Source organism: Monodon monoceros, unplaced genomic scaffold (genome assembly GCF_005190385.1).
Source record: "Monodon monoceros isolate NGI ecotype Baffin Bay Population unplaced genomic scaffold, NGI_Narwhal_1 Super_Scaffold_8, whole genome shotgun sequence".
Taxonomy (NCBI): Eukaryota; Metazoa; Chordata; class Mammalia; order Artiodactyla; family Monodontidae; genus Monodon; species Monodon monoceros.
In genome coordinates, this window is record NW_021703785.1 from 65,978,220 (window position 1) to 66,003,409 (window position 25,190).

The following is a 25,190-nucleotide window of genomic DNA, read 5'->3' on the forward strand; positions in this document are numbered from 1 at the left end:
TATGTGCAAAGCACTGATGAGAAGGTCCATTGCCTGTGCACAGGCCCTTCCCATGACCTTGCAAAGCATCTCTACCCCAAATTTTAAACTTTTAAAAAAGTCCATGAGAAATTTCTGAGATCTAAGGTGTATACACACTTCATAAGTTTATTTTGGCTTGAAAATGCTGATTACTAAGTACATAAAAGCTGTTGTACAACGACCATTTCAGAAGCTCCTTAGACAATGGCCCTGGCAGGGCCTAAGCAGTAGGAACAGCCTACTGTATGTGCTGCTGGGTTTCTCACTGAGGCAGTGACAGCTCTCGAGGCTCATTGACTGACGTGTCATCACTTCAGGAGTGCTTCATCAGTGCTGCTCACCAGTCAGAGTGCGGAGACAAGACAGCAGTGTGACAGTACTCTATAGCTCCCAAACGTTTGCAATCTCTGGCTCTCTGTCACTTTCCGTCTGTCTGAATGTCTCTCTCTTTCTTACGCACACACACAGTCTCAGCTGCTTTCAACACTTTGGGAATGAGTTTAGGAATAAACAAACACATAAAATTTATTATATCACTTATTTAAGCCTCCTAATGAAACAGATAATGACTTTTTCCAGATTTATCAGACTTGGGAAAAATAGTTTCTTCTGTTTATTCTGTACATTTTGTGTCTTCTGTTCCATTTGCTTGGTGGTTTTCTTGGCTCGGAAACTATTTTGATTAGCTACTTAACAATTAATAACATCCTGTATTTTCCGATATCACGTGCCCTTTGTGACTGGCTTCTCTGACGGTCTTTCCGGTAAAGGCGACTCCGGTGGAACAGCTTCCAGCTCTCACACCAGCCGCAGCCGTCCACGGCGTCGCCCCACATCAGCGGTCAGACAGCCGGCCAGCTGAACCTGCTCCAGCGCTTCTCCCTGCTTCGCCTCACGGCCATCATGGAAAAGCACTCCATGTCCAACAAACACGGCTGGACGTGGTGCGTAGCCCATTCACCTAGGAGGGGACTGTTTGTTCCAGGGCTCAGGGTGCGATCGCGAACACTTCAGTATTTACTTTCTGATTTCTGAAGAATCCGTTCATTGCCTTCACTGCCAATCTCCTGAAAATAATGCCCAGAGTTCTGCCTAACTGCCCGCCTCTGGGCTGCCAAAGCTTCGATCCAAAGCTTCGATGTGATGTAGCCTGCAGGAAGCATTGCTTTATTTGTAGCTCTCTGTCAGTTTCCAGGGAAGGCAGTCAGGCTCCAAGAAGGAAAAAGGACAAGTAAAGAGTAATTAGTTGTGAACAGAGACATTAAAAATAAACTTGCCATCAAGTAATTTTGGCAGTTTGCAAAGAAACATCTGTTTCTTGCACCTTCTGGCCCAATGCAGAGCTCAACACTTACAGCACTGCTTCATTCATAGAGCACTGAACTCTTCAAATGCAGTTCTGCTTTTATTTTACTGGCAAATGAAAACAAGAATATGCAGGAAACCTTTGGAATAAGGGGTTGACAAAAGCATATGTTGGAACTTGAATGTGTACCTATTTTAGATGATTTGGTGGATTTGGAAAAAAATAAAATGTGTTGTTAATTGTCATATAGAAGAATCGGCAATGCTTTTATAAAAATATTTTAGAAAGTTATAAATTGCGTGGTCAAATCAATATATGCTTGTGTATTAAAATTTCCTTTAAAAGGTACAACTGGTTTTAGAAAAGTAAGGATATAGTCTAGGAATGTGATTTATCTTCTCTCCCCTTCTTTCTCCCCCAACCCCAACCAGATTCTTCTTCTTGATGTATTTTTTAATTTGTTTTGTTATGTCTTGTTGGGGACGTTTAAGTGTTTATCACTTGAGAAGTGTGTCTATCACAATTAAACTGGAAATTCGAGCACTTGATTTGAAAGCAGGGCCATAAATCCATTCTGCTAACGTGAGTCATGCTGTTTAATAGTTAGAGGTCTAACAGAGGCACGGGGCACACACAGTCCTTCCATGTAATGTGAGTAATTAAGAGAGAAACGTTGAATCCCCCCGTGCTTGTCCAATATTCCAACAAAAGCTTGGCTTCCCTCTTGCTCTCACAGCCTGTCCCCACAGTGTGCTCCACGAGGCGTGCATGACCTGCTTTCTGTGAATTCTAGGGCAGTTCCAAAGTTCATGAAGAGGATGAAAGTTCCTGATTACAGAGACAAGACAGTCTTTGGCATTCCTCTCATCGTTCACGTCCAGAGAACAGGACAGCCCCTTCCACAGAGTATCCAGCAAGCCCTGAGGTATCTACGCAGCAACTGCCTCGATCAGGTAGGGTCGTAAATCCCAAGCACAGCCTGGGATGTATGGAGTGCCAGGCAGAGCCAGATCTGTCCAGGATCAGACAAGACATGCCTCTCCAAAATAAAAGGCATTGTGATCTTTATAGGTCAGTATTTAATCTGACCAGGTGACATCCTTGTCAAGCTGTGTGAGGATGTTTCCTCACTGGCAACTTGAAGGACACCCTGGAGTGACTGCAGAAAGCTAATGTGAATCATTTGTACCCGTGATGGCTAATTTGTGTTCCCCCAAAACTGAGAGTAAAGCTGTCTACTGCATTTCCTTTTAATTATGGTCTCAGTGCCACCATTAATTCCACAGCATTCTGTTATCCCTCTTTGTCTTTTTTTTTAAAACCAGAATTAGGTCTTTATATCTCCCTTTATTAAATTTTTTTTGAAGCAGCACCATGACAAATTTATTTATATCTTTCAAAAAATTTATTTGTATCTTTTTAAAATGTGCAAGTAAAATATGAAAATAGGGACTTCCCTGGTGGTACAGTGGTTAAGACTTCGCCTTCCAATGCAGGGGGTGTGGGTTCAATCCCTGGTCGGGAAGCTAAGATCCCACATGCCTCAGGGCCAAAAGACCAAAACATAAAACAGAAGCAGTATTGTAACAAATTCAATAAAGACTTTAAACAGGGTCCACATCAAAAAATCTTTTAAAAATATGAAAATAATATCAGCTAAATTAAATATTCCCTCATCTTGTGGAGTTGATTAAAAAGCTCAAGCTAAACAAAAGTCTTGGAGATCATTTTTGTCTCCAGGACTGTGGGGGGGGGGCATCACAATGGTGGACTCTGACTGGCCCAGAATGCAACCCATCCTATAATTAACCAGGCCAAGCCTTTGCTCCTCGGAATTAACACTCATTAGTTTCTCTGTTAGACATTCGGTCCAAAATGAAATTCTGCTTGATAAATTACAGCCTTGAGTAGTGGGGGTATTTTCAGGCAACTATTCTATAATGGCTTTTGTTCACAATACTCTGTAATGCCCTGTGAATAATCTGTGCCAACCTAAGATTATTTGCACTTCTCATTGATTTTCCCTTGGCCTTGGGCTCAGTGGACAGGAATGAGCTGAGCTACACGAATTCATGAACTGATGCTTGTCTCCACCACAGTGCTGAGATCACGCTAAGAATCAAGATGGTCTCTTGATGAATCCGATACCAGTTTTCAGTAAGAATGAGAGTAACTTCTTCATTCAATGCCATTGCTGATTGAACTAAATGCATTATTCCATTCTCCCTTCCCACTCCTAATCTAGATAATACACATACCTACATTTTTTCATATTTAGATGTTATAGTGAGGGTAACAGTGGTTGCTGTTACTGTTGTGGTGGTGATGGCTGCTTTGTTCGAGAAATGGCCTGGATGGCTTGCCTGTTGTTTCCCAGAAAGAAGGGCGATAGGACCACTTGTCTAAAGCTAATGGTGCTCATCTTTGGCAGATGCCCCAATATTAACTGACTTGTGAATAACATCCCAATAGAGCAATCCATTGAATCTGGTTTGTTAAGCGTTAGATTTGGGGTTTTTTTTTTTTCATTTTAGAGTTTTTATCAAAAGCACACCTTAATCAAAGGTAGAGGGTCTGTGGGTATCTTACTGAGGAAACTTTTTGGGGAGGTGGGCTCAAGTGAACACTTGGAAATGCCCACTCTGATCACTGTCTTTTGCAGCCCTGAGAGTACTGCAGCCACGCCCTTTGGCACAGGACGTCGTGGCTTCAGTTGTACTTTTACTGGTTGATTAGTGCAGACCCAAGATTGTATTTTGTGGAGGGTAGCCGGTTATTCAGACACATGTTTTTCCAAGCTTCTCAGTTTTCCTAAGGGTGTGTAAGACTCATCTCCCCTCTTGGCCGGTTCCCTTAGAGTGTTCGGCTCTGCCTTTTACCAAGCATAGAAAATATTCTATTCCAAACATTCTAATGGATAGCCAGCTAGCTGATGCTTATGAGCAAAAGCTCTATTCAGAGAAAACAGTGTTTGTTCAGGAATGCTTAAAGTAAATGCAGGCCATCTGTGCCATTCATTCAATAATAGTAACCTTTCTTGCGTGCCCAGCATGTTTCAGGGATCATATTAAGTATCCTGCAAGCATTGCCTCATTTAATCCCATATCCACCCTGGGCAGGGTTAGCCCCTAGGAGGCAATGGTGGAGCCAACACTTGCTTGAAGATCTATCTGCAGAGTCCAAGTTTTTAACAAGTGCACTTTGCTACCACCTGTTAGAATTGCTTGTCCCAGTGGACTTTGGGGTGATGCCATCTCTAGCATTGAGGGACACTCTGAGAAGTGGCCCGAAACAACTCATTGATGAATTCACTCTCAGGATTGTGTTGATGAATTTGATCATTATATCATGTGGTGTCTTTTCTGTAAGAATGAAAGAATTTTTTTCTCTGGCCCCAGCACCTGAAAAGATTGTTGTTTTTAGATAACTGGTCTGTATTTATATTAGGTACACCAGACTCATTCAGCTGGATATGTTTTCCTCTCTACACTGGCTGCTAGAATTATTGAAGCCAAATGCATGTTCTGCCTGTAGTAAATATATATAATTTGGGGGCATGAATTTTGTGTGTGAACCTCATTCCTACTTCCTGCTAACCTTTTCTATCTTTATTTTCCTTTTGCTCTAGTCCTCTCATCTATTATCTTTAATTGCATCTTACTGTACTTTTTAGATCACTGTAAGTCACCTTGAATTCTTTCTCGAACAAGATTGGGTATAAATGCATTGTAATACCACCACTCTACTCACCGCATAGTCTTTATGTAGAATGGAAACCAATCCCGCCCCCTGCAGATTCTGAATAATGAGTATCACCGGCATCACTACTGTTACTGGGCCCAGTGTCCTGTTTGAAGACAAAGTCATATGAACAGAGAGAAGGACAGTGGCACCAAAACCCCCTCAATCTCTACTCACTGGCTTACTCCCAGCCTCCATTTCAGGCCTATAACTATTTTTTTTTGTAAATCTGGAAGAACGCCACACTGAAAAACAGTATGCTGGCAAAGCTTTATAAGAAAAAAGACATTTCAGAGGCATAAATACTGATTCTAAAGGTAACCGCAATGAACAAGGCAACCCTTCTCTTGTATCCGTCAAAAGAAAAAATCCTCAAGATGTCAAAGGGACTTGCGTGGAATCCAGTTCCTCCCCTTACGGGGTACACAACGCCAGCAGGGCCCCCACCTTGTATGTCCCTCCCCTTCATCAGCACACAGTGTGGGCAGCACACAGAGCCCCCCTCTGGTCCCTGTGAAGAAGGAAGGTGGTCATAGGAAGGGACAAGGGGAAACTAGAGAAACATAATAAGAATCGAAGAAAACCAGGCTCAGGAGGAAGACTGTTCTAGAGATTTAAGAGCAAACTCGAGCAAATAAAAGCCAATGAGTCAGAAAAGAAAGAGGAGGGACAAGGGTCACAAGGAAGGAGTGGACACACACGAGATGAGGGTCCTTCCTTCGCCAACGGCACCCTCCTCTGAAGGGAAGACTCAGGTCTACACAGGCTCTTGAGATCTCAGCCCCCCGGCCGTGCAAGACTAGAGGGTCTCAGAATACTCTTCCTCTAAACCCCCCTTAACTGGCTTCTCTGCTGCCTGCCTGCCTCTACATGGTCCCCTCGAACTACCATGCAAGACTGTCCCAAGGCTCAGCTCCTCATCCCGGGGAGGGAGGCTTCCTGCAGTAAGCTCAGCTTCTCTCCCTCATGCTACACATTTTTCTCAAACATTCATCGCAAACAGCTGAAGACAGCCCTACAGGGTCCTGAAACAAGACCACCGTTCCACCTCCTGCACCCCCAAGTGCAGAACAGCTTCCACATGAGGAAACACAGTGTATCCATTTTTGCCCTGGCAGCTGGCTGGAGATGAAATAGGGAGTTTAGCCTTCGGTTCTGAACCATTTGTATTCAGACACAGCAGTTTGTGAGACGAGCGGGCTTTGTTGGCTGAGCTTTATTGCTGCCCTACATCAACTGCACAGAAGGATAGGTTATACCCAGCCCCTGATGAATATGAAGTCACAGCAGAGAGTGGCTAAACCCGCAGTGCTCCAAATAAGAACCCACCACATACTGTTCTTAGGAACCTCTCTCTCTCTCTCAATAAAAGCAACTTTTCTTCATTAGCGGAGCACATCCCTAAAGAAGAGGAAATGCAAGTCCTGACAAACATCATTAAGTGCTGCAAGGATTAGCATAAACAGGACGCCAAGTAGGAGATTTAATATTATTTAGATGAAATTTGAGTTCTAATGCAGCACTCATGCCCAGGCTCTCCTTCTAATGGAGCAGTAAGTTTTAAAAGCCCAATTATGCTGGGAAGACACTTCATACTCAGTACAAGTGTCCTCGACCTGCCGCCTGTTCATCACCCTCCCTGCTGCCTACCTCCGGTAAGATGAGTGATGTTCCAGCGCCTATCTGTTTAAATTATACTTTGAGTCCTTGCTTTCTCATAGCTGAGTTTTTGGGTGGAAGACTAAAGAGAGAGGAAAGTAAAACTAGATCAGAGCAACACTCATTGTTCATCCTTTTATCTTTAAAATGAGAGATTATGTGCAAGAGAAAAGCTTAAAAACTGGATTTCGCATTGCTGACCTCTATTCTTACCTTTTAAGAGAGTCTTAGAGCCGTGCTTTCGAGGTACATGAGAGCAGGCCCTGCTGTGTAATTTGTGGAGCCTTGTGCAAAATGAAAGTGCATATAAATTATGAAGAATTTCAAAACGGTGACCGCAGAACGTTAAACCAAGTGTGGGTCCCCGTGTGTCTACCCAGGTCACCCGCCCGCCAGTGACAGACACGGAAGCAAATGAAAGACATTTCACACATCTTGGGTCCTCCTCATAATGAAGCTGAAGGGTCCGGAGTTGCCTCCCATTGGCTATGATGACAAGGGTGCCCTTAGAAGAAACCCATTTTAAAGTGGTTTCTTTGGTCCTCCACTTTTTACTTAGAAAAAAAAAAAAATTAGCCAAAAATGCCTATTTTATCACTGCTCTGAAAGCTTTTTGCAGAAGAAGAAATGATGGTTGCCAACTCCATGGACCAACACCCCTGGTTGCTCTATGATGATGGGTAGGAGAAGCTTTTCTCTCTGGTTCCAGGACCTCTACATCACTAGAGGAAGCTTCTATTTACCACGCCCAGGGAGTTTTTCACTCCAGGGACCAGAAGCCCTGCCCCCAAATGGCTTAAACTATAGAAAATTCCCACGGTCACATGACAAGAAGGCAGGAAGCAGGACAGTTCCAGGATTAGTTCTTACATTAGCTCAGTGACATCTTTGAAGACAGGCGCCCTTACCATCTTTCCCTTCCGCCATCCTCCACTCCAACATCTGGAGTCTGATTTCAGACCACCTTTACTTTATTAGGCTTAGGAAAAAAACTTTCCTTTGGTGCTTCCAACAAAAATCCCCAGAACCCACAGATATTTCCCACGTCCCTTGGATGATAAGGGTGGGACGGGAAGGTTATTGTCAGAAATTGAGGCAGAACAAATAAATACCTGACAACCCTCTGGACATCCTGTGAGATCTAAGTCAGAACAAGCAGCTCAGAGCCCGCAGCTGGAGAGCTCCAGACATGTCTAAAATAATTAAAATCACAATATTTGCTGAAACTAGAAAGAAACTTGGAAACAAAACAATACAAAGAAAACATCACTGGGATGTGTGTGTGCCTGCACGTCACTGTGCACCCAAAATCAAAGCCAGCAAGACACAGAGGACAAAAGAGGAATCTCGTTCTGCGATGTCCTCACAAACACTTGTCTGCTTTATTCTTTTTATAGAATCCGATCAATATTTCTCTACCATTAAAACATAATAATAACAGGAATTCTCAAATGGAATAATACCAACGCACAGGAGGATAACTGTGAGTCACACTGAGGAATTCACCTCTGGGGCACTTGGCTTCTGAGAACTCCCGCGCAGCACAGCCCTGAGGCAAGGTCCCGGGCCTCCTTCCAGAATCCGAAGAGTTGAGATGTAAACACATCAAGGCTGGATCTCACTTCGATAATCACTCATTTGACATCTTGAACTTTTCTTTTGACAGGACGTGCTTTCTTCTCATGCCCTTTGATGAAACTTGGAGTAGTTGCCAGAGGAAGAGAAATGCTCTTTAGATTCTTCTTGGCAATGTTTTGCATTTTCTAGACATTCCAAACTTTAAGAATAAAAAAGAAAGCAATTAATATTTTAAGTGACACTATGCCTTAATATCCTGTTCTGTGAAATTAGGGTGGTAAGCCTTGGAACGCCAAGAAGTATTACTAAGAATTCTGTCTTTATTGCCACAAAAAGTAGCGGTGTATAATTGCCCCTGCGATCCATTCAGCTGACGTATACAAAAACCTGAGTATTCTCTAATTGCTTGGAATTCTTCCCTTGCTGTTACGCAGTTTAAAAGAATTGGCGCTGCTCTCTGTTTATAGCAGCAACCAAGAGAGCTCTCTTCAGACCCCTGAGCTTGGGTCGAGGCCGGCCTGGCACACAGAGCAGCCAGTGAGACAACCTGGCGTGTCTCTCCAGGAATAAGGAGGGAGAGCAGCGCTGACTCAAGGCCGCTGCCCACCTCTCTGACCACTGGGAATGTGGAAGTGGGCCAACCAGTGAGCACTTGGGGAGTGAAAAGAGTGGAGACTGAGGGTTGAAGAACCAGTTTTGAGAAACTCAGTGCCCTATAGGCATTTAAAAATAGTAGACATACGAATTCACCATAAGCCTGGGCTCCCAGAGAAGCTCAGTTCTTTTGGGGTGACGGCAGGTCCACTTGGGGAGAGCCTACAGCATAACTTGGAAACCACTGCAGGAACCTCCATCCTCATCGGGCTTTGCTCCCCCGGCTCGTTCCTGTTAGGGGCGTTATCCCCACGGTGCCTTATTGCTCCCTTCATTTATCAAGCAGAGGAGTCGTCTAAGCCCTAAGGATGAAAAAGGCATAATACAGTGTCTTGAAGACTGAAGAAAAGCCACTTAGGAATCATTCTCACTACAGCCATAGCTTCTACACATACTAACTAACCAGGTAGAGTAGTAAGTGCATCATATGAGAAGCGTATGTTACAAGGATTCTGAAGAAGAAAAGCATATAAGACCCATCAATCAAAATATGTGCTTAACGATATTTTGTTTCATGAGCATATTCCCTATAAACCTCTCCCTCAAAGGGGCATTGGATATGGTTACCTATCTGGGATCCACCAAACCTTCCATTGACAGAAGTTTCTCAAAACCCCCACTAAAGTATACACACCAGAAGGTAGGGAATTTTGTCTGACCTGCTCACTAATGACTCTTAGTAGATATAAGTATGCCTGATATATAGGGGGTGTTTAATCATTACTTGTTAAATAAATGAATAAAAAAATAACGTCTACCATGTTGTAAGACTTGACAAGTCACAAAGCACAATCACGTATATTTTCTCAGGAGCCCTGTAAGGTGGGCTATTATTCTTATTTTCATTTCATGGGAGAGGAAGTCAGTGTTCAGCTACTGCCCGAAGTAGCTAAGTTAGTAATTTACAATATACTAGTTTGGATGCAATTCCAAGTCATCGAGTCCTGGTCCTGTTGCCTTCTCATCTCCGTCAGCGTGCTTGCAGTAGGAAGAAAACGTCTGGGGTAAAGGCGGCCTCACTAACACGTCACTGTGGCTTGTTTCAGGTGGGTCTTTTTCGAAAATCAGGCGTGAAGTCTCGAATCCATGCCTTACGTCAAATGAACGAGAGCTTTCCTGAGAACGTCAGCTACGAGGACCAATCCGCTTACGACGTGGCGGATATGGTGAAGCAGTTCTTCCGGGACCTTCCTGAGCCTCTTTTCACCAACAAGCTCAGCGAGACCTTCCTCCACATCTATCAGTGTAAGTGGGAACAAGGTAGATCAGTGTTCTCAAATGCATTCATCCACCTAAAAAACAAAATTCTATAGATTGAATTTTAATTGTACAAGTAATGCATGAAGAAGTATATAAAAGTTACAATTCTACCTTCCTCTCCGGAAGTAAACTTTGTTCACACTTCAATATGGAAATCTCCAGGCTATATTTTATGCATTTGAAAATACGTTTTTGACATCAAAATCTTCCTGCTCCATAGGGTTTTATGTAGGATATAAAAACTAACTTTCAATGTACTTTTAATAAATTTAAAATGAAAAGGTAACAATAGAATTTATTTTATATATAGGTGTTTTTAAAAAGAAAGCATTTCCTTGGGATATATGAAATCCAAATGTGTTAAAATGACTAGAAATAAAAGGAAATGTGTTTTAATGCAATGTATTTTAATTGTTGAAAAGTAAGCAAGCCAAATCAAGGCTTAAGCTTAATTCAACTAATTTATATTTTCACTTAGAACTTTTTAAGTGATGTGAAGTTGATAATTCTCAGCAAAACCCCTATAATTAATCATTGAAAAAAGCAAGTATTGATTTAACAACATATCCTGCTAAAGATAGTTGCAAAGTAGGGGATGGTATTAGAAATGAACACGTGGCTCTTTTCTAGCTGCACTGTTATGGTTATACAGTTGTCCCTCAGTAACCTTGTGGGATTCCTTCCGGGACCCACCGAGGATGCTAAAGTCCCATAGTCGGTTTTCCATATCCTCAGTTGGGCATCCGAGGATTCAGACAACCACGATCATAAACATAGTACAGGATTCACAGTTCATTGAGTCTGCAAATTCAGGACCCAAGTATAGGGAGAGCTGACTGTGTATTTATTGAAAAAAAAAAAAAATGTGCCTGTTAAGTGAACCCATACAGGTCAAACCGTGTTGTTCAACAGTTAACTGTAAGTATTTAATGGTCCAAGCCTCAATTCTTTAGGAAAAAAACACTTGGCCTGTGGACTTTTGAGTTTTTAGCAACATATACATGAAGTGGACCTTGACATGGAATTGATCCAACTCGAAAAAAGATTCTTGCTGTTGAGAATTCTGTACTAAATGTGTTTCAGGAGTTTATAATATTGCAAATTCGAAAAGGATTATAACAAGTACCACTTGTAAAAACAGGATAAAGTGGTGACCCACTAAATAAATATTATTTTGTCAGAGTGAATAGGTTAAGTTAAACTAGTGATACATGTTGCTGGAGGCTAAATACAGGGAATTCATGATGTTTCTGCTGTAAGAGGTTGAGCTGCATTTTTCAGTTAAACCTCCCTTACGGTTTGGATGTAGCATATATGAGTCTTTACATTTAATCAGTTCTCAGGTTATGGTTGACACTAGTCTAAGGTTAAAGTCAGATTATTTCCAAGAGATAAATGCTTTTAGCCCTTTGTGAGACTCACAAGCAAAATAAAACAGGTCAAAGCAGGGCTTATTTTAGCTGAGCAAACATTTTCTGAGTTCTGCTTATGTTCAGGGCACCATGCTGAGCACTGCAGAGCACATGGACGGGTAAGACTGAACTCTGCTCTTAAGCATCTTACAGTTGAGGGAGACAAGGCATGTACATAAATAACTGCAAAACAGCACGACTGGAGAAATCCCATGATAAGGTTACAAAGAGCACCCAAGGGGGTTGAGATGAAGAACAAGGACTTGGTAGAGAAGTGACAACTGAAGGTTGAGACACGTGAGGAACACATGCTGAGTGAAGTAAATAGCTCATGTGTCAGGAGATTACAGGATTTCTGTCTGGCTGGCAAGGAAGGGTAACTGTCCAGTGCAGCATCAAATGACTCCAAAAATTAGACTGGGGCTGTACCCAGGAAGGGCACTGAATATTAGAGCAAAGAGTTCATATTTGATTCATTAATCACTGCGGGGACCCCTTGGGTGGTGTTGAGGGAGCTACCAGTTACGGTGCTCTCAGCTGTAAACACAGAACCCAAAATCCAACAAACTGGTTTAAATAATAAAGACATTATATAATCGCACACAACAAGAAATCTGGACTTTAATAATTCCAGAGTTGGTTAATCCAGTGACACCATGGCTGAGGTCAGCGTCTCTTGTCATCCCCTTAAGGTCACAATATGACGGCCACCACTCATCTTTATCATGTCTTCCCAAAATCACATCCAAAGGCAAGAGGCAGGCAGAAGGGTTCTCCTTGGGCATATGTCTCTTTTTTTTTTTTGGCGGTACGCGGGCCTCTCACTGTTGTGGTCTCTCCCGTTGTGGAGCACAGGCTCCGGACGCGCAGGCTCAGTGGCCATGGCTCACGGGCCCAGCCGCTCCGCGGCATGTGGGATCCTCCCGGACCGGGGCACGAACCCGTGTCCCCTGCATCGGCAGGTGGACTCTCAACCACTGCGCCACCAGGGAAGCCCCATATGTCTCTTTTTATCAGGGAGATAAATTTACAGAAATGCCTACCTAGCATTTATCTTGGTCCCATAGACCAGAAATTTTACACTTTTCTCCCCTAAATCAATCACTGGGAAGAGGAATGGCATTACCATTTTTGGTCTAGGCCAACATGGTTATCCCGTGATTTTGAGGGAGGGGCCCAACTTCCCTGAGCACATTACAGCCCAGACCTGAACAGAATGTGGGTTTTCTTACAGAGAAAGAAGGAGAGAGTAGGTATTTCATAGGCAGCCAGGCTTGTGCCACAGGGTGCATGTCCATTGGAACTGCTTATTTGACCCATGAATCTGGAAGTGGTGAACGAGAGGTACTGGACAGGACGAGAATGGAGGGTTAGGGAGCCATCACATTAATTGAGGCTCTGGGTTACCTGTGGGGACCTCCAGCAGCAAGACTAGAAATAAAGATGTTCTAGGGATAGACTCTGGAGTCAAAGTTTCCAAAGGGCTGTGGAGAAGAGAGGGACAGTTCCTCCTCTGTTCTCCAGAGCAGGTCCAACTGTAGCTCTGTTACTTCTTGGACTTTCATCAGATGATTAATTAGAGTGTTGGATGGATAATGAACACATGTGAAGCCCACGGTCTACAGGAGAGAGGAGGAGGCACGGATCAAAGACGACCCTATAGTTTTAAAGAGCATTCAGAAAGGAAAAGGGGGAGGGGAGCTGATCTGGGGCAGGGAGGAGCCTGGACGTGCAGTCTGAAGTGCTGCTGGCCATCTGTGTGGACGCCAGTTATCAGCACCTAGAAATCCAGATCTAGAACAGTCTTCTGAGAGCCAGGAAAGAGGCAGGAACCACAGGAGTTTCTGTGCCACAAAAGAAGTCAAAGAGGATAGGATCCGATACGAATGCTGAATTTAGGGATTGGTAGTTGACCTTTGCAGGCACCTTTAGTAGAAAATGACAGAAGATAGTTTCTGAGGGAGAGTAGAAGGAAGCTGGGACAACCTGTAGCCACGACAGATGACTCTTCAAAAATTTTGGCACAGAAGAGAAGGTTGGCAACCTAAAGCTAAACAATGCATGCACTGGACATCTTACCTAAAGCAGCTTATTTAAAGGCAGTTCAAGGGCTCCAGCTGAATTTATAACACTTCAGTGACAAGCCCGAGGTCATTAGGAGTATCTGCTTCTGCTTCAGCACAAGCAAGAAAAAGGAAAAAGGTTTCTGTATAATGTGAACAGAATGGCTCTCCTCTATCAAACCCAGGTCTGTCTTGTGCCAGTTCACAGTGGACGTGGTGGGGGTGGGGGTGGGTTCCAGAATGTCCAACCCATGGTCAGGCTCTTCCAGAGACTCACATTTGCCGGGTGACTGGGGCCTGCAGTGTGCCCCGCCCTGGGAGGGCCGATGATGGAGAGGGGCAGGACCTGGGCAGAAGGCACGCCACAGCCGCGCCCCCCCCCCCCCCGGAGCAGCAGGCTCCACATTTTTTTTATCAGGCACCCCTGCCAGTAGGAGCTATCTGAGCATGTATACTTACGTATTTTCAATAATATAAATATATTGTGATATACTATAATATACTGTGCCTATCACAAGACACATCCCATCAGTATTTTCAAAGCATGAGAGAAAACAAACACCACTGGAAATCCCAACAGTTTCTTCCCACCCCCCTTTGGAGCACAGACACCTGCTGCAGAGACCCGCTCTAGAACCTGGTATTGTAGGAAAGACAACCATGTTAGCCCACGTGAGCTCCTGACGGTGTCTTTCAGAGTGAGAGGAATAAGGGTGGCGAGTCAGGCCTCACAGATCATTAACAAACACAGCCAGGGGGCAGCAGAATACAGCACGGAGCACCCATTTTTCTATACCTTTTCCTTTTAGTTACCTCATACTGTTCAGGCCGATTCCCTTTCAAGCCTGCTGACCAGTGCCCATCACCCCTGTCACCGCCCAGACGGGGAATGGGCCCGAGAAGGGGGGGCCTGGTTCCTCTCCCCCAAGCCCTGGGCGTCCTGGGGGATGCTTCACGAGCTGGAGGGGGGGGGGGGGGGGGGGGGGGGCAAGAGGTTTGAAACAGGTAGGTGAGGAGGCGGATTGCTCCAAGAGTATGAAAAGCCAGCGCACGGTGTTCCTTTGCATGTCCAGCCTCGTTGTGAAGACTATGGGTTCTGGAGTGAGACTGGGGGGTTCCGACGGCAGCTCGTCAAGCTTCTCACCACCTGGGGCAGCTCCACGCCCTTAGCCGTTGTCATGTCACTGCTGATGCTGACAGTGACCCCGAGTGTGTTCTTAGGAAGGTAGCGCTCGCTCCCCGTCCCGCTGGCTCCTTCCGCGGCTGTTCCTCTAACTCCCGGCACCGCTTTTTCTGCAGACGTCCCCAAAGAGCAGCAGCTGCAGGCAGTGCAGGCGGCCGTCCTGCTGCTGGCCGATGAGAGCAGGGAGGTGTTGCAGACGCTGCTGTGCTTCCTCAACGACGTGGTCCATGCGGTGGAGGAGAATCAGATGACGCCCATGAACCTGGCTGTGTGTCTGGCCCCCTCCCTCTTCCATCTGAATTTACTGAAGAAGGAAAGCTCCCCCAGGTGGGTTTTCCTCAGCAAGAACGCTAATCCCAAGCCAGGTATTCCCCATGGCTACTTAAAAAAACTCCTGCTGTATTGCAAGTTGGGGATTTGTCAGCACTTCATTCATAATCAGAAAATGTTTGCAGGAACATAATTCATGTGGCTCAGCATCAGGGAATTGTCAAAGTAGCACAGTGTCCTCTGTGATCCCGAAAGCCTGGAGTTTTGTTTTGTTTTGCGTGTGTTAGTGGGAAGGAGGGAAAAAGGACACAAAGTAGTATTTTACAATCTTCAATTTTAAAAGGCTAGATTTAAGGCCCAAGCACGGGCAGCTTGCAGTGAAGTAGTTTCAAACTTGGGAAAAATAGATTAATTTCTCCCCCAACAGTTATTCCTGCCCGTGTATTATTCCAAGGTTTTCCATTATGAACTGTCAAACTCTTAGCCTGACTCAGGATATCTAAGATGTGTAGTCACTGTTTCTATTTGGAAATGGGAAAGTATGGGATCTGGGTGACATCTAGGCATGAAGACATGACAAAGGGATGAGCTGTGTACTGTGAAAAGCTCTTGGGTTTGGGATCCGCTGAAGACTCTCCCCCTCAATTACAGAGTCATCCAGAAGAAATATGCCTCCGGGAAGCCAGATCAAAAGGACCTCAGTGAGAATCTGGCCGCAGCTCAGGGGCTGGCCCACATGATCATGGAATGCGACAGACTTTTTGAGGTAAGTGAAAGGCTCCAACTGCCTTCCTTATAGCTCTTGGAACTCGATAAGACGCTTGGAATGGTTGCTGCATTTATGGCTTATTTCTGTTTTCTCCTGATTTTATGACAATGGTACACTCGATAGGTCTGGTCTTTGCCTCCTAGAAATGTGAGGAGTGAGCTTATATATTGAATAGTTGAGGCTTTGACAGTTAAAGACACTTGGGTTTACCATGATGATGGATTTTATGAACAGTTGCATCAACTTCAGGTGCCAGGTCCCAGGCCAGCCAGCCAAGTACGGTATATTTGATGTAACCTCGGGACTTGATTAGATTGTGTGTGTGTGTGTGTGTGTGTGTGTGTGTGTGTGAGATACTGAACAATCGCTGTGAACTCAGGATCAGTAACAGCTTATGAATACAGCCACAGATACGCTAAAGGATTAAGTGAACTAGACTTCCGGCATACCTGTTGGGGCAAAGTTGTCATTTGCAAAAGGGAAAAGTGTGCCACAAAGGTAAAGCCACCTCTAAGTCATGCTTGACGTTCCCCTTAAGTCTGTGCACTTTAAGTTTCCTGAGCACAAGTTTTGCCAAATTGAATAAAAATGTATAATAAGTAAAATCAAAGGAAAACGGAAAGAATGAATGGGAAGTCATGGTGGTGTTTTGAATAATAAATATAGCCTCAAACAGATTTGGGTTTCCTGACTTGAGGAAGCCCGCCCCCGCCCCCTTCACTGATCTTAGACAAATATCTCTTGCCCCACGGCACTCAGCCCATTGCCTGTACCGTGGTCTTTGGCGATGCTACTTTGTTTTCTCTGTCAGTCTCAGCATTTCTGTAGCTCAGTGCGTCACTCTTCTGTGCATCCATCGGTTCAGGTCCCGCTTGAGATGGTGGCCCAGTCTCATAACTCATATATGGAGGCTGAGATCCATCCCCCAACTCTGGAAGACCTGGGGGCCCAGCTGGAGGAGAGCGGGGCCACTTTCCACACGTACCTGGAGCATCTCATCCAGGGCCTCCAGAAGGAAGCCAAGGAAAAGTTCAAAGGATGGGTCACGTGTTCCAACACAGACAACACAGAACTTGCTTTCAAAAAGGTAATCTCTCAGGTCTTGGAAAAAATTACCCCCAAAGAGCCAAGTCTTACAACCAGGGATTTGTTTTGCCTTTTTTTTTTTTTTTTTTTTTTTTTGGCGATATGCGGGCCTCTCACTGTTGTGGCGTTTCCCATTGCGGAGCACAGGCTCCGGACGCACAGGCCCAGCAGCCATGGCCCAAGGGCCCAGCCGCTCTGGGGCATGCGGGATCCTCCCGGATCGGGGCACGAACCCGCGTCCCCTGCATCTGCAGGCGGACTCTCAATCACTGCGCCACCCAGGAAGCCCTGTTTTGCTTTTAAAATGGCTACTCTGTTCCCAGGGCTTCACCACACACGAATCAGTCAACCACCCACTCTAGAGTCTGTTTGCACATAATCAGACTGCAGACTGTGGAGCCAGACTGCTGGAGCCCAGGCCTGGCTCTGTCCCGTAGCTGTGTGATGTTGGGCGAGTCACTCGCCTCTCTGTGCTTCCGTTTTCTTATTTGCATAATGGACATGATAGTAGGACCACTGTCAGAGGAGGGCTGTTTTAAAATCAGAACAACGCCTGGTACACAGGGAGCACTGTGTGTTGGTGGTTATCATTTTTATTATCAGTATTCTTCTTTTCAGCTTAAGGATAAACATTTAAAAATTCTAAACCTGAGGTATTCGGAGTCACTCTTTCAAGTTACATACTCAGTGATGTTTTTTGAACACCCAGTGAAGGATGGTAGGTTGTGTTGGAACCAGCAACCTCTTCAGCATGTGCTGGTATCTTTCCCAAGGTGGGAGACAGGCATCCGCTGAAGCTGTGGAAGGCTTCTGTGGAGGTGGAAGCGCCCCCCTCGGTGGTTTTGAATCGCGTGCTGAGGGAGCGCCACCTGTGGGATGAGGATTTCGTGCAGTGGAAGGTGGTGGAAACCCTGGACAAGCAAACAGAAATCTATCAGTACGTGCAGAACAGCATGGCGCCTCACCCTTCCAGAGACTTCCTGGTTCTCAGGTAAGCCTGCCTCCGGGATTTAAGATGCTCTGCTCCAAAAGCCAGGTAAGAGCTGCAGATTTAGGCATTTCAGAGGTCTCCCACCTAAGTTCAGCCTCCACTGTTAACACTCAGCCGGCCCTCATTTCTCTCAGTGAAATCTGACTTTGCTGTGTTTATGCCCGACTTCCTGCTTCTTTCACCCAGTTCACAGCTCTGCTGGGTTCTCTTATGGCCCCTTTCATTATGGAGCATACAGTTTATTAAGCCATAAATATTGTTCATTTCCTCAGACCAGAGTCCCCCAAAATAACTGCTGTTTGTCCAGTTGTACTTTCTGCTAAATTATGCAGATTGAACCTGGCTAGCTTTTCTCCTGATTTTGCCTTTCTCCCCCTGGGAAAGCAACTCTTCAGTGGTGTGACTCTCAATCTGGAGTGTGTGAAACTTCAAAATTCCTCTGTATAACTTCAGCTGCTCATAACTCATTACCAGGCATGGAAACCTTGACAGAGCCCTGAAGGTCCAACCGTGCTGAGACACTTGGATGTCCAGAAAGGTTTCAGGGCCTGACAGGGCTTGCAAGGCTGGTGTCTACTGTCGAAATATTACCTCTAATAGATTTTTGGGTTGAGTTCTGGACCCCTGCTCTCTGGGTTTGGAGGGGGATGCTCAACCAACAAGAGGAAGTTGCACAGTAGAGCTGTGTACATGGGCTGGTGAGTCAGTACTGAATCAGAAAGAAGAGGGACTGAGGATTCTAACAAACCCACATAAAATATAATTAAATCAATACATCCTTTTTTTTTTATTGATAACTGATGGTGAATACTGTCTCTTCTCATATATTAGCAGTATAAAAAGAATCACTAGTGAAATTCCCAAATGTGTAATTTAAATAGTTTATTAAACTAGTCTTGATGGCAAACTAAAGGTTACTTTTCACATGGGCTATTTATGCCTTTGGAATTGGTCCTTAGGACCTTGAATTTTAAGGGTCATTTTTTCCCTAAGTATATGTGTTTATCTTAGCAACCTTGGGACCCTGGTGGAGAATGTGGGCCGTTGTAAGGGTGGCTTATTACTGCAGTTATTGGGACTCACCTCGTGGAAGTTAAACTTTATGCCTTCACTCTTGCAAGCAGAAAATCAAATCGTTCTAGGATGGCAGCCACAGGGGGGATGGAGCCATGCCATAGCCTGCCTCTTCGCTCCCTTACAGGAGGCTGAGGGCCGGAGTCCGTGCATGGAACCATCCTCCTTCCACTCATCCTGCAGTGCCACCCACCTGCTACGTCTCATGTATCATTCCATCACTGCCTCGTGCCAGGCACTGTTGGAGGCTCCGGACATAATGCAGGGAGCACAACAGACCGCAGCCCTGCTCTCTTGGGATTTATATTTTATTAGGGAGATAGAGGCAATAAATAATAAGCAAGGGGGATAGGAATAGAGTCAATAAATAATAAGCAGGGGGATAGGATTACTTATCTTAGGGGGATAGGAAGGGGTGGAATTTCAAATATAGTGGTCAGAGCAGAGTCTCACTGTGTTGATAGTTGATCCAAGACTTGAAGAAGAAGGTGGGTGGACCACAAGGCTGAGGGAGAAGAACTCGGCACCCAAGAAGATTAATAATGAACCTGATGTGTTTCCTGCAGCAGGAATTCCTTGTGATTATGATACAAGAGGTAGAAAGTGACTGGTATGGAAGAGGAGTCCAGGGCTGAGGCACTTCCTGTTTTCAGAGCGTCTCCCTGTCTAGGCTAGCACGCATGAGGCTGGTCTCCTCTTGGGATTACCATGTTCATGTCTTACTTTATCCCTTTCTCTAGCTCCTCAGGAGCTTCCGGTGATACTCACTGAAGCTTCTTCCATTTTATCCCCACAAATCTGTACAACTTTCAGTCTTTGTTATTAATCACAGCCTTATGCATGAAAAGAAAATGGTCACACCCATGGAGAAGTTGCTAAGCATTTGTGTAGGGCTTGCTTATTCCCTAATTCTAGGTAATAGTTCCTCTTTCTGGTGAGGCAGGCCAGAACGAAGTTAGAGATGAGATAACTAAGCAAGGGGATAGGATTTGTAACATAAATAACTAAGATTATAATAATGAAACCTACATCCTACGGTAGAAATGGTTGCTACAGAGATGCTCTCATGATTCCTGACTTCCATCTACAACCTTTTCCCAAGTGGTACACCCCCCCATGTTTGAACAGCTCCAGTAACAGTGAACTCACTACCCCTCATATAGCCCATTCCATTTTTGAAGAGTACACATTGTGAGACGGCTCTTGTCTGCACTGAATTAAAACATACCTTCATATCTCTGCTTTCTGGAGGCAAATCAACTGTATTTATTTCTTCTCCCGCTCAAGAGCCACTCAGGGACTTGAAGGCAATTAGTAGTCTGCCATGTACCTAGTTTTCTTCAAGCTAAGCATCCTTTCAGACTTGAGTTGAGCACCGCCTCCTCCAGGAAGCCATCCCCTGTACGTGATCTCAGAGCGCTCTTTGCACAGCCATATCACTGCACTTGCCGTGGTGCTTTAGGGTTCTCTTGGTCTGTTTCTCCTCCTGGGCTGTAGACCTTTATGTCTTCAGTGGCTTCTCAGAGCTTGGCACACCCAGTAGATGTTTGCTGAAAGACTTGAATGGGCGAGTCCTAATTCCCAAACGGTGAGACCAGCCCTTCAGTATTGTGCAGGAGCCTCTGCAGCCTCAGTTTGGGATTCCGAAAGCAGCTCTGAAAGCTGCAAGACCGTTTCTGACCTCTGGGTCAGAGGGCTGAGACCCTTGCTTTCAACTGCACGGCATAAAGTTCACATGCACTTATGGAAACCATTAGCTTAGTCCAAGTAACTGGGCTTGGAATTTGAGCAAGAAAATATAAGTGTGAGCCTCAGCGCTGTGCTCCGGGTTTTCTTTCTCTCTCAGCCCTAATTCCGACGTGCGGGTTTGTTTTGCTGCAGGACCTGGAAGACTGATTTGCCCAAAGGAATGTGCACCCTGGTGTCCCTCTCCGTGGACCACGAGGAAGCCCAGCTCATGGGTGGTGTGCGGGCTGTGGTGATGGACTCTCAGTACTTAATGGAGCCGTGTGGGTCAGGCAAGTCGAGGCTGACCCACATCTGCAGGGTGGACCTGAGGTGAGCAGGCTCCTGGGGGCGGCAGGCACAGGCTTGCCACACATCCGCTGGGGCCGTTTCTCATCTGGTCCCTTATTTCACTGTCCTTTTATTCCTCTTGCCGTTAACATGCTTTCTAGAAGATTATGTGTGCCTTCCCCTCGCTTTTCCTCTTTCTGCCCTCGCTAAAATTCTGACTTTCAGGAGAAAGTCCTCTGCTCATCTTTATTTTCCGTTTTGTCCCACTTATACTTCTGTGCTTTGGGCATGGGGCAAACACCAGAACTAGAGCCCGGGATGTAGTAGGTGCTCAGTAAATACGAGTCCTCTTGTGTTTCTTTTCAGCCTGTCCCTTTTGCGGCTCCCTCCAGTTGCCCTCCTTTGAGAGGGAACTAACTTAAATCCAACCCCTTCAAGGCATTCATGATGCTGAGTTCTTGGTCTGGGTGGATATAAGCTGGGTTTTCTCAGTAAATTCTAGAATTAAGTCTGAATCACCCTGAGGAGACGCTATCATTTTAAAGCACCTGGTGAATACTGTAAAGATAGATAGACCAAATACTTGGCCAAAAAGGCATTTTCAAGGCCCCTGTTGACATAACGAGGTGTTCAGAACCTCGGCGCAGCAGCCCCGAGTGTAATGCAGGTGGACTGACATTCAGGGCATAAGCACAGCCCTATCGACCATGACAAATTGTTGTGATTTGGAAAAAGAATTTCCCACTTCCTTTCTGATTTTTGTCCCCGCAGAGGTCATTCCCCAGAATGGTACAATAAAGGCTTTGGACATCTGTGTGCAGCGGAAGTTGCCAGGATTAGAAACTCTTTTCAGCCCCTCATTGCTGAAGGTCCAGAAACTAAAATCTGAGTTTTCCCCAGTGTGACATCAAACTCAGGGAAGAGGAAGTGAAAGCAAACACTTGTGGGAGAGAGTGTGCGCGTGAGAAAGCAAGGGAGAGAGAGAAAGCGATTGACAATGCTTAAAAATGGAAGCACTGAGAAATCGGAATGTTGAAGATGCAAGAATTTCTGAGAACTTTCCTAGCCTTCCTGGAGACGGCTACATCCCTACTAATATAATATTTTTAAAAATCAGAACATTTATCTATGTTACTTAAAATTAAATGGATTATTCATTGTGCATTGCCTAATTTGCTATTTAAAGGCTTCTAAGAAGCATATTCTTAACTGTAAATAAATGTATGTATAGCATATGTACATATGTGTGTATATCTCTATCTGCTGTATATATGTAAAATATCAATTTTATATATAATTGCAAATTTTGAAAAGGAACAAGTCTGACTCGGTGAGTCCCTTCCTCACCTGGTTCTTTCCAAGTTGTTCTGGGCGCTGTCTCCCCGCCGTCCTGTAAGCTGAGCAGGATCTGCTGCTGACGCCAAAGTGTGAAAATACGTAGTCTGCCCTGATGTCGTACCAAAGATTAGCCAACCAAAGGAAAACACATTAAATGGATCTTACATGTTGTCAGCTTGTTTGTGTTATTCAGACACGGAGAGTGGGCTGTTGGATAAAGCAAGGAAAACAATATTTAGTCCTCTTTAAAGCAAAGAAGTGGGTGAGGAGTCGTTCCCGCATTTAAGGCTAGATTACCGCTTGCCATGGGGCCAGCAGATACAGCTTTCAGTGGCATGTTAGACGCCTATGGACCACTGGAGTCAGCCCAGTGACTGAAAGAGAGCCTGTATTTCCCTGCTGATTAGAGCTGAGTGTAATAGCTTTTGCAGAGTCACAGCCAAAGGGAGCCTCTGTGTTCTGTTGAGTTTTCGTTACTTACATTTCATAATGTTCTTAAACGTCATTCTAGTTGACCAGTGGCCTATTTGTCCACAGTTAATTGGCATTTTCTTACCAATGTATTGCACTGAATTTAACTCTGGACACCAGATTAAGGGAGATGATGGTCATTCAAGAGTCCTGGACCATTTCAGCTTCAGGGAATTCTACTATTGCTACATATGATGCTCTTAAGATAGAATTTATTAAAGTTTTGCAATCTGAAAGACAGGGTTTTTAAACTAATGTTAAGACCAAAACTGTCTTCTTCAATTAGTTTTAGAAAATATAAACAGGTCTGTTAAATTCCATGTTTCTTCATTAGTCAGTCAAGCTACCTATGCATTTGACCCAACCTTATTTATTATTGTATAGACTAAGCAAATGGACTATCCTTAACCAATTGCTAATGGATTTAAGTTGGTTTTTTATTGTAATTCAACAATGCTAGAGAGGAAGATAATTTATTGTGTTTGGTTTCAGGGAGAGATTGGTATCATAACTTAGCAATTCATGCTGGAGAAAAAAAAATTAAGAGTGTTTTCCTTTCTTTTTATATTGTATGCATTTATATAATGTTTTCTTTTATCAGCAATGTGCAATTCTTTTATTGAGAGAAATAAAAATGCTATATATGAGTTTTGTATGGTACCAGTAAAATCATACTGTTTGAATTGTGATCTAGGGATTTTTTGTTTCCTTGCCTACTGAAAAAGGTGGCAGCAAACCCATAATTTTCCATTTGGGCAACGCCCTGTGAGCAAAGCAAATTCACTTCTTCCATACATCTTAATTGTAACCACATATGCCAGATTACTTTAATATGCATAGACAAGATCATTAGTGAATTTTAATTTACCTTAATGCTGATCCTACTCCAGAGATGGGATCATATGTTTTCAGGAAATATGACAGGCACACAAGGATGAATGGTGTCGTGTCACCTAGAGCAGGCCTTTTCCAGCCTTAGCAGCACACGGATTACCCGCAGATATTGTTACAATAAGCCTCTGATTCAGGCAGTCTGAGGTGGACCTGAGCTTCTGCATTTTGAACCAGCTTCGGGGATGCCCAGACTGCCAGCCCGAAGACCACACCTTGAGAAGCTGGGACCTAGAGGATACTTAGAATAAAAGCACACATGGTTTTATTTCTGACTCCCCTTCTCTTCAAATTACCTGACTTCTTAATTTTTATGCACATACTAATCACATCACTGCTGCCTAACAACACAGTGCCTCTTAAAAAAAAAAAAAGGAGAAAGATGCAGCAAGCTTGTCAAATACTACAGTATTTTATTCATTGTTATCTTGCCAATAGAAATAAAATATGATATTGCCTTTAAATATTATATTTATACTATTTATACTGCATGTATATCTTTACCTCAACTGTTGGTATCAATCATCAATTGTAAAATACTTGCCAAGGCAAAGAAATTTATATACGTTAAATATACCCTTTTTTTTTCTATAAAATACATGTTGATTTTCATGCTTCATCCTGTAAGTAGAAAACCTGCTTCCTGAGGAAGAGTTCTCTCTAAAAAGCTTGCCATGAGTTTGACGCCTCAGTACTACAGTCAAATCTCCCTCAAATATGAAGATTCATATAAAAGTCTAGATTGTTATCTACAGAACTTCACTAACAGTCTGGGTGCCTTAACCTACGTCTAAGGCATTATGGTGATGGGTAGGGATTTCTTTTACATTTCATTGTTCTTAAATCTAGAAGTTTTAAGAACACTTTTAAGAGTATTTTTATGAAGGATTCAGTGAACTCAAGCTACAATTCCATTTTCACTGAGTGCACAAGAAACAGACTTGATGACGTGACTTATGGCTGCACCACTGGACCATGAAGAGTAGCCACATCTGACTCTGAGCCTCTTGCTTTCCATCCTTGTACAGTGAGCCCTCCATATCTGTGGGTTCTGCATCCAAGGATTCAACCAACCACAGATCAAAAATACTCCAGGGGCTTCCCTGGTGGCGCAGTGGTTGAGAATCTGCCTGCCAGTTCAGGGGACATGGGTTCGAGCCCTGGTCTGGGAAGATCCCACATGCCGCGGAGCAACTAGGCTCATGAGCCACAACTACTGAGCCTGTGCATCTGGAGCCTGTGCTCCGCAACAAAGAGAGGCCGTGATAGTGAGAGGCCCGCACACCGCGATGAAGAGTGGCCCTCGCTCGCCACAACTAGAGAAAGCCCTCGCACAGAAACGAAGATCCAACACAGCCAAAAATAAATAAATAAATAAATAAATAAATAAATAAATAAATAAATAAA

General features: G+C 44.3%; 1 protein-coding gene and 1 long non-coding RNA gene across 8 annotated transcripts in view; one reads left to right on the plus strand and one right to left on the minus strand.

Moving 5' to 3' along the window:
* The window catches only part of STARD13 (StAR related lipid transfer domain containing 13), a 223,431-nt gene extending 199,700 nt beyond the window's left edge, over nt 1–23,731 (plus strand). For 5 of the 7 annotated variants that reach the window (XM_029210397.1, XM_029210399.1, XM_029210398.1 and 2 more), the window contains 9 exons: nt 792–965; nt 2,121–2,280; nt 10,006–10,204; nt 14,994–15,204; nt 15,799–15,913; nt 16,782–17,003; nt 17,776–17,993; nt 20,949–21,125; nt 21,855–22,436. In XM_029210397.1, the coding sequence (XP_029066230.1) occupies nt 792–965; nt 2,121–2,280; nt 10,006–10,204; nt 14,994–15,204; nt 15,799–15,913; nt 16,782–17,003; nt 17,776–17,993; nt 20,949–21,125; nt 21,855–21,972 (1,594 nt within the window). In that variant the 3' untranslated portion in view covers nt 21,973–22,436. Of the gene's footprint in view, nt 1–791; nt 966–2,120; nt 2,281–10,005; nt 10,205–14,993; nt 15,459–15,798; nt 15,914–16,781; nt 17,004–17,775; nt 17,994–20,948; nt 21,126–21,854 lie in introns of those variants that run through there. The other 2 variants (XM_029210396.1, XM_029210402.1) reach the window with 2 other exon arrangements.
* The window catches only part of LOC114888308, a 31,363-nt gene continuing 11,183 nt past the window's right edge, over nt 5,011–25,190 (minus strand). Inside the window, exons 3-6 of the long non-coding RNA XR_003791753.1 lie at nt 23,761–24,024; nt 22,431–22,628; nt 9,056–10,196; nt 5,011–8,504 (exon numbers count right to left, since the gene is read on the minus strand). This is a non-coding gene — a long non-coding RNA (uncharacterized LOC114888308). The remainder of the gene's footprint in view (nt 8,505–9,055; nt 10,197–22,430; nt 22,629–23,760; nt 24,025–25,190) is intronic.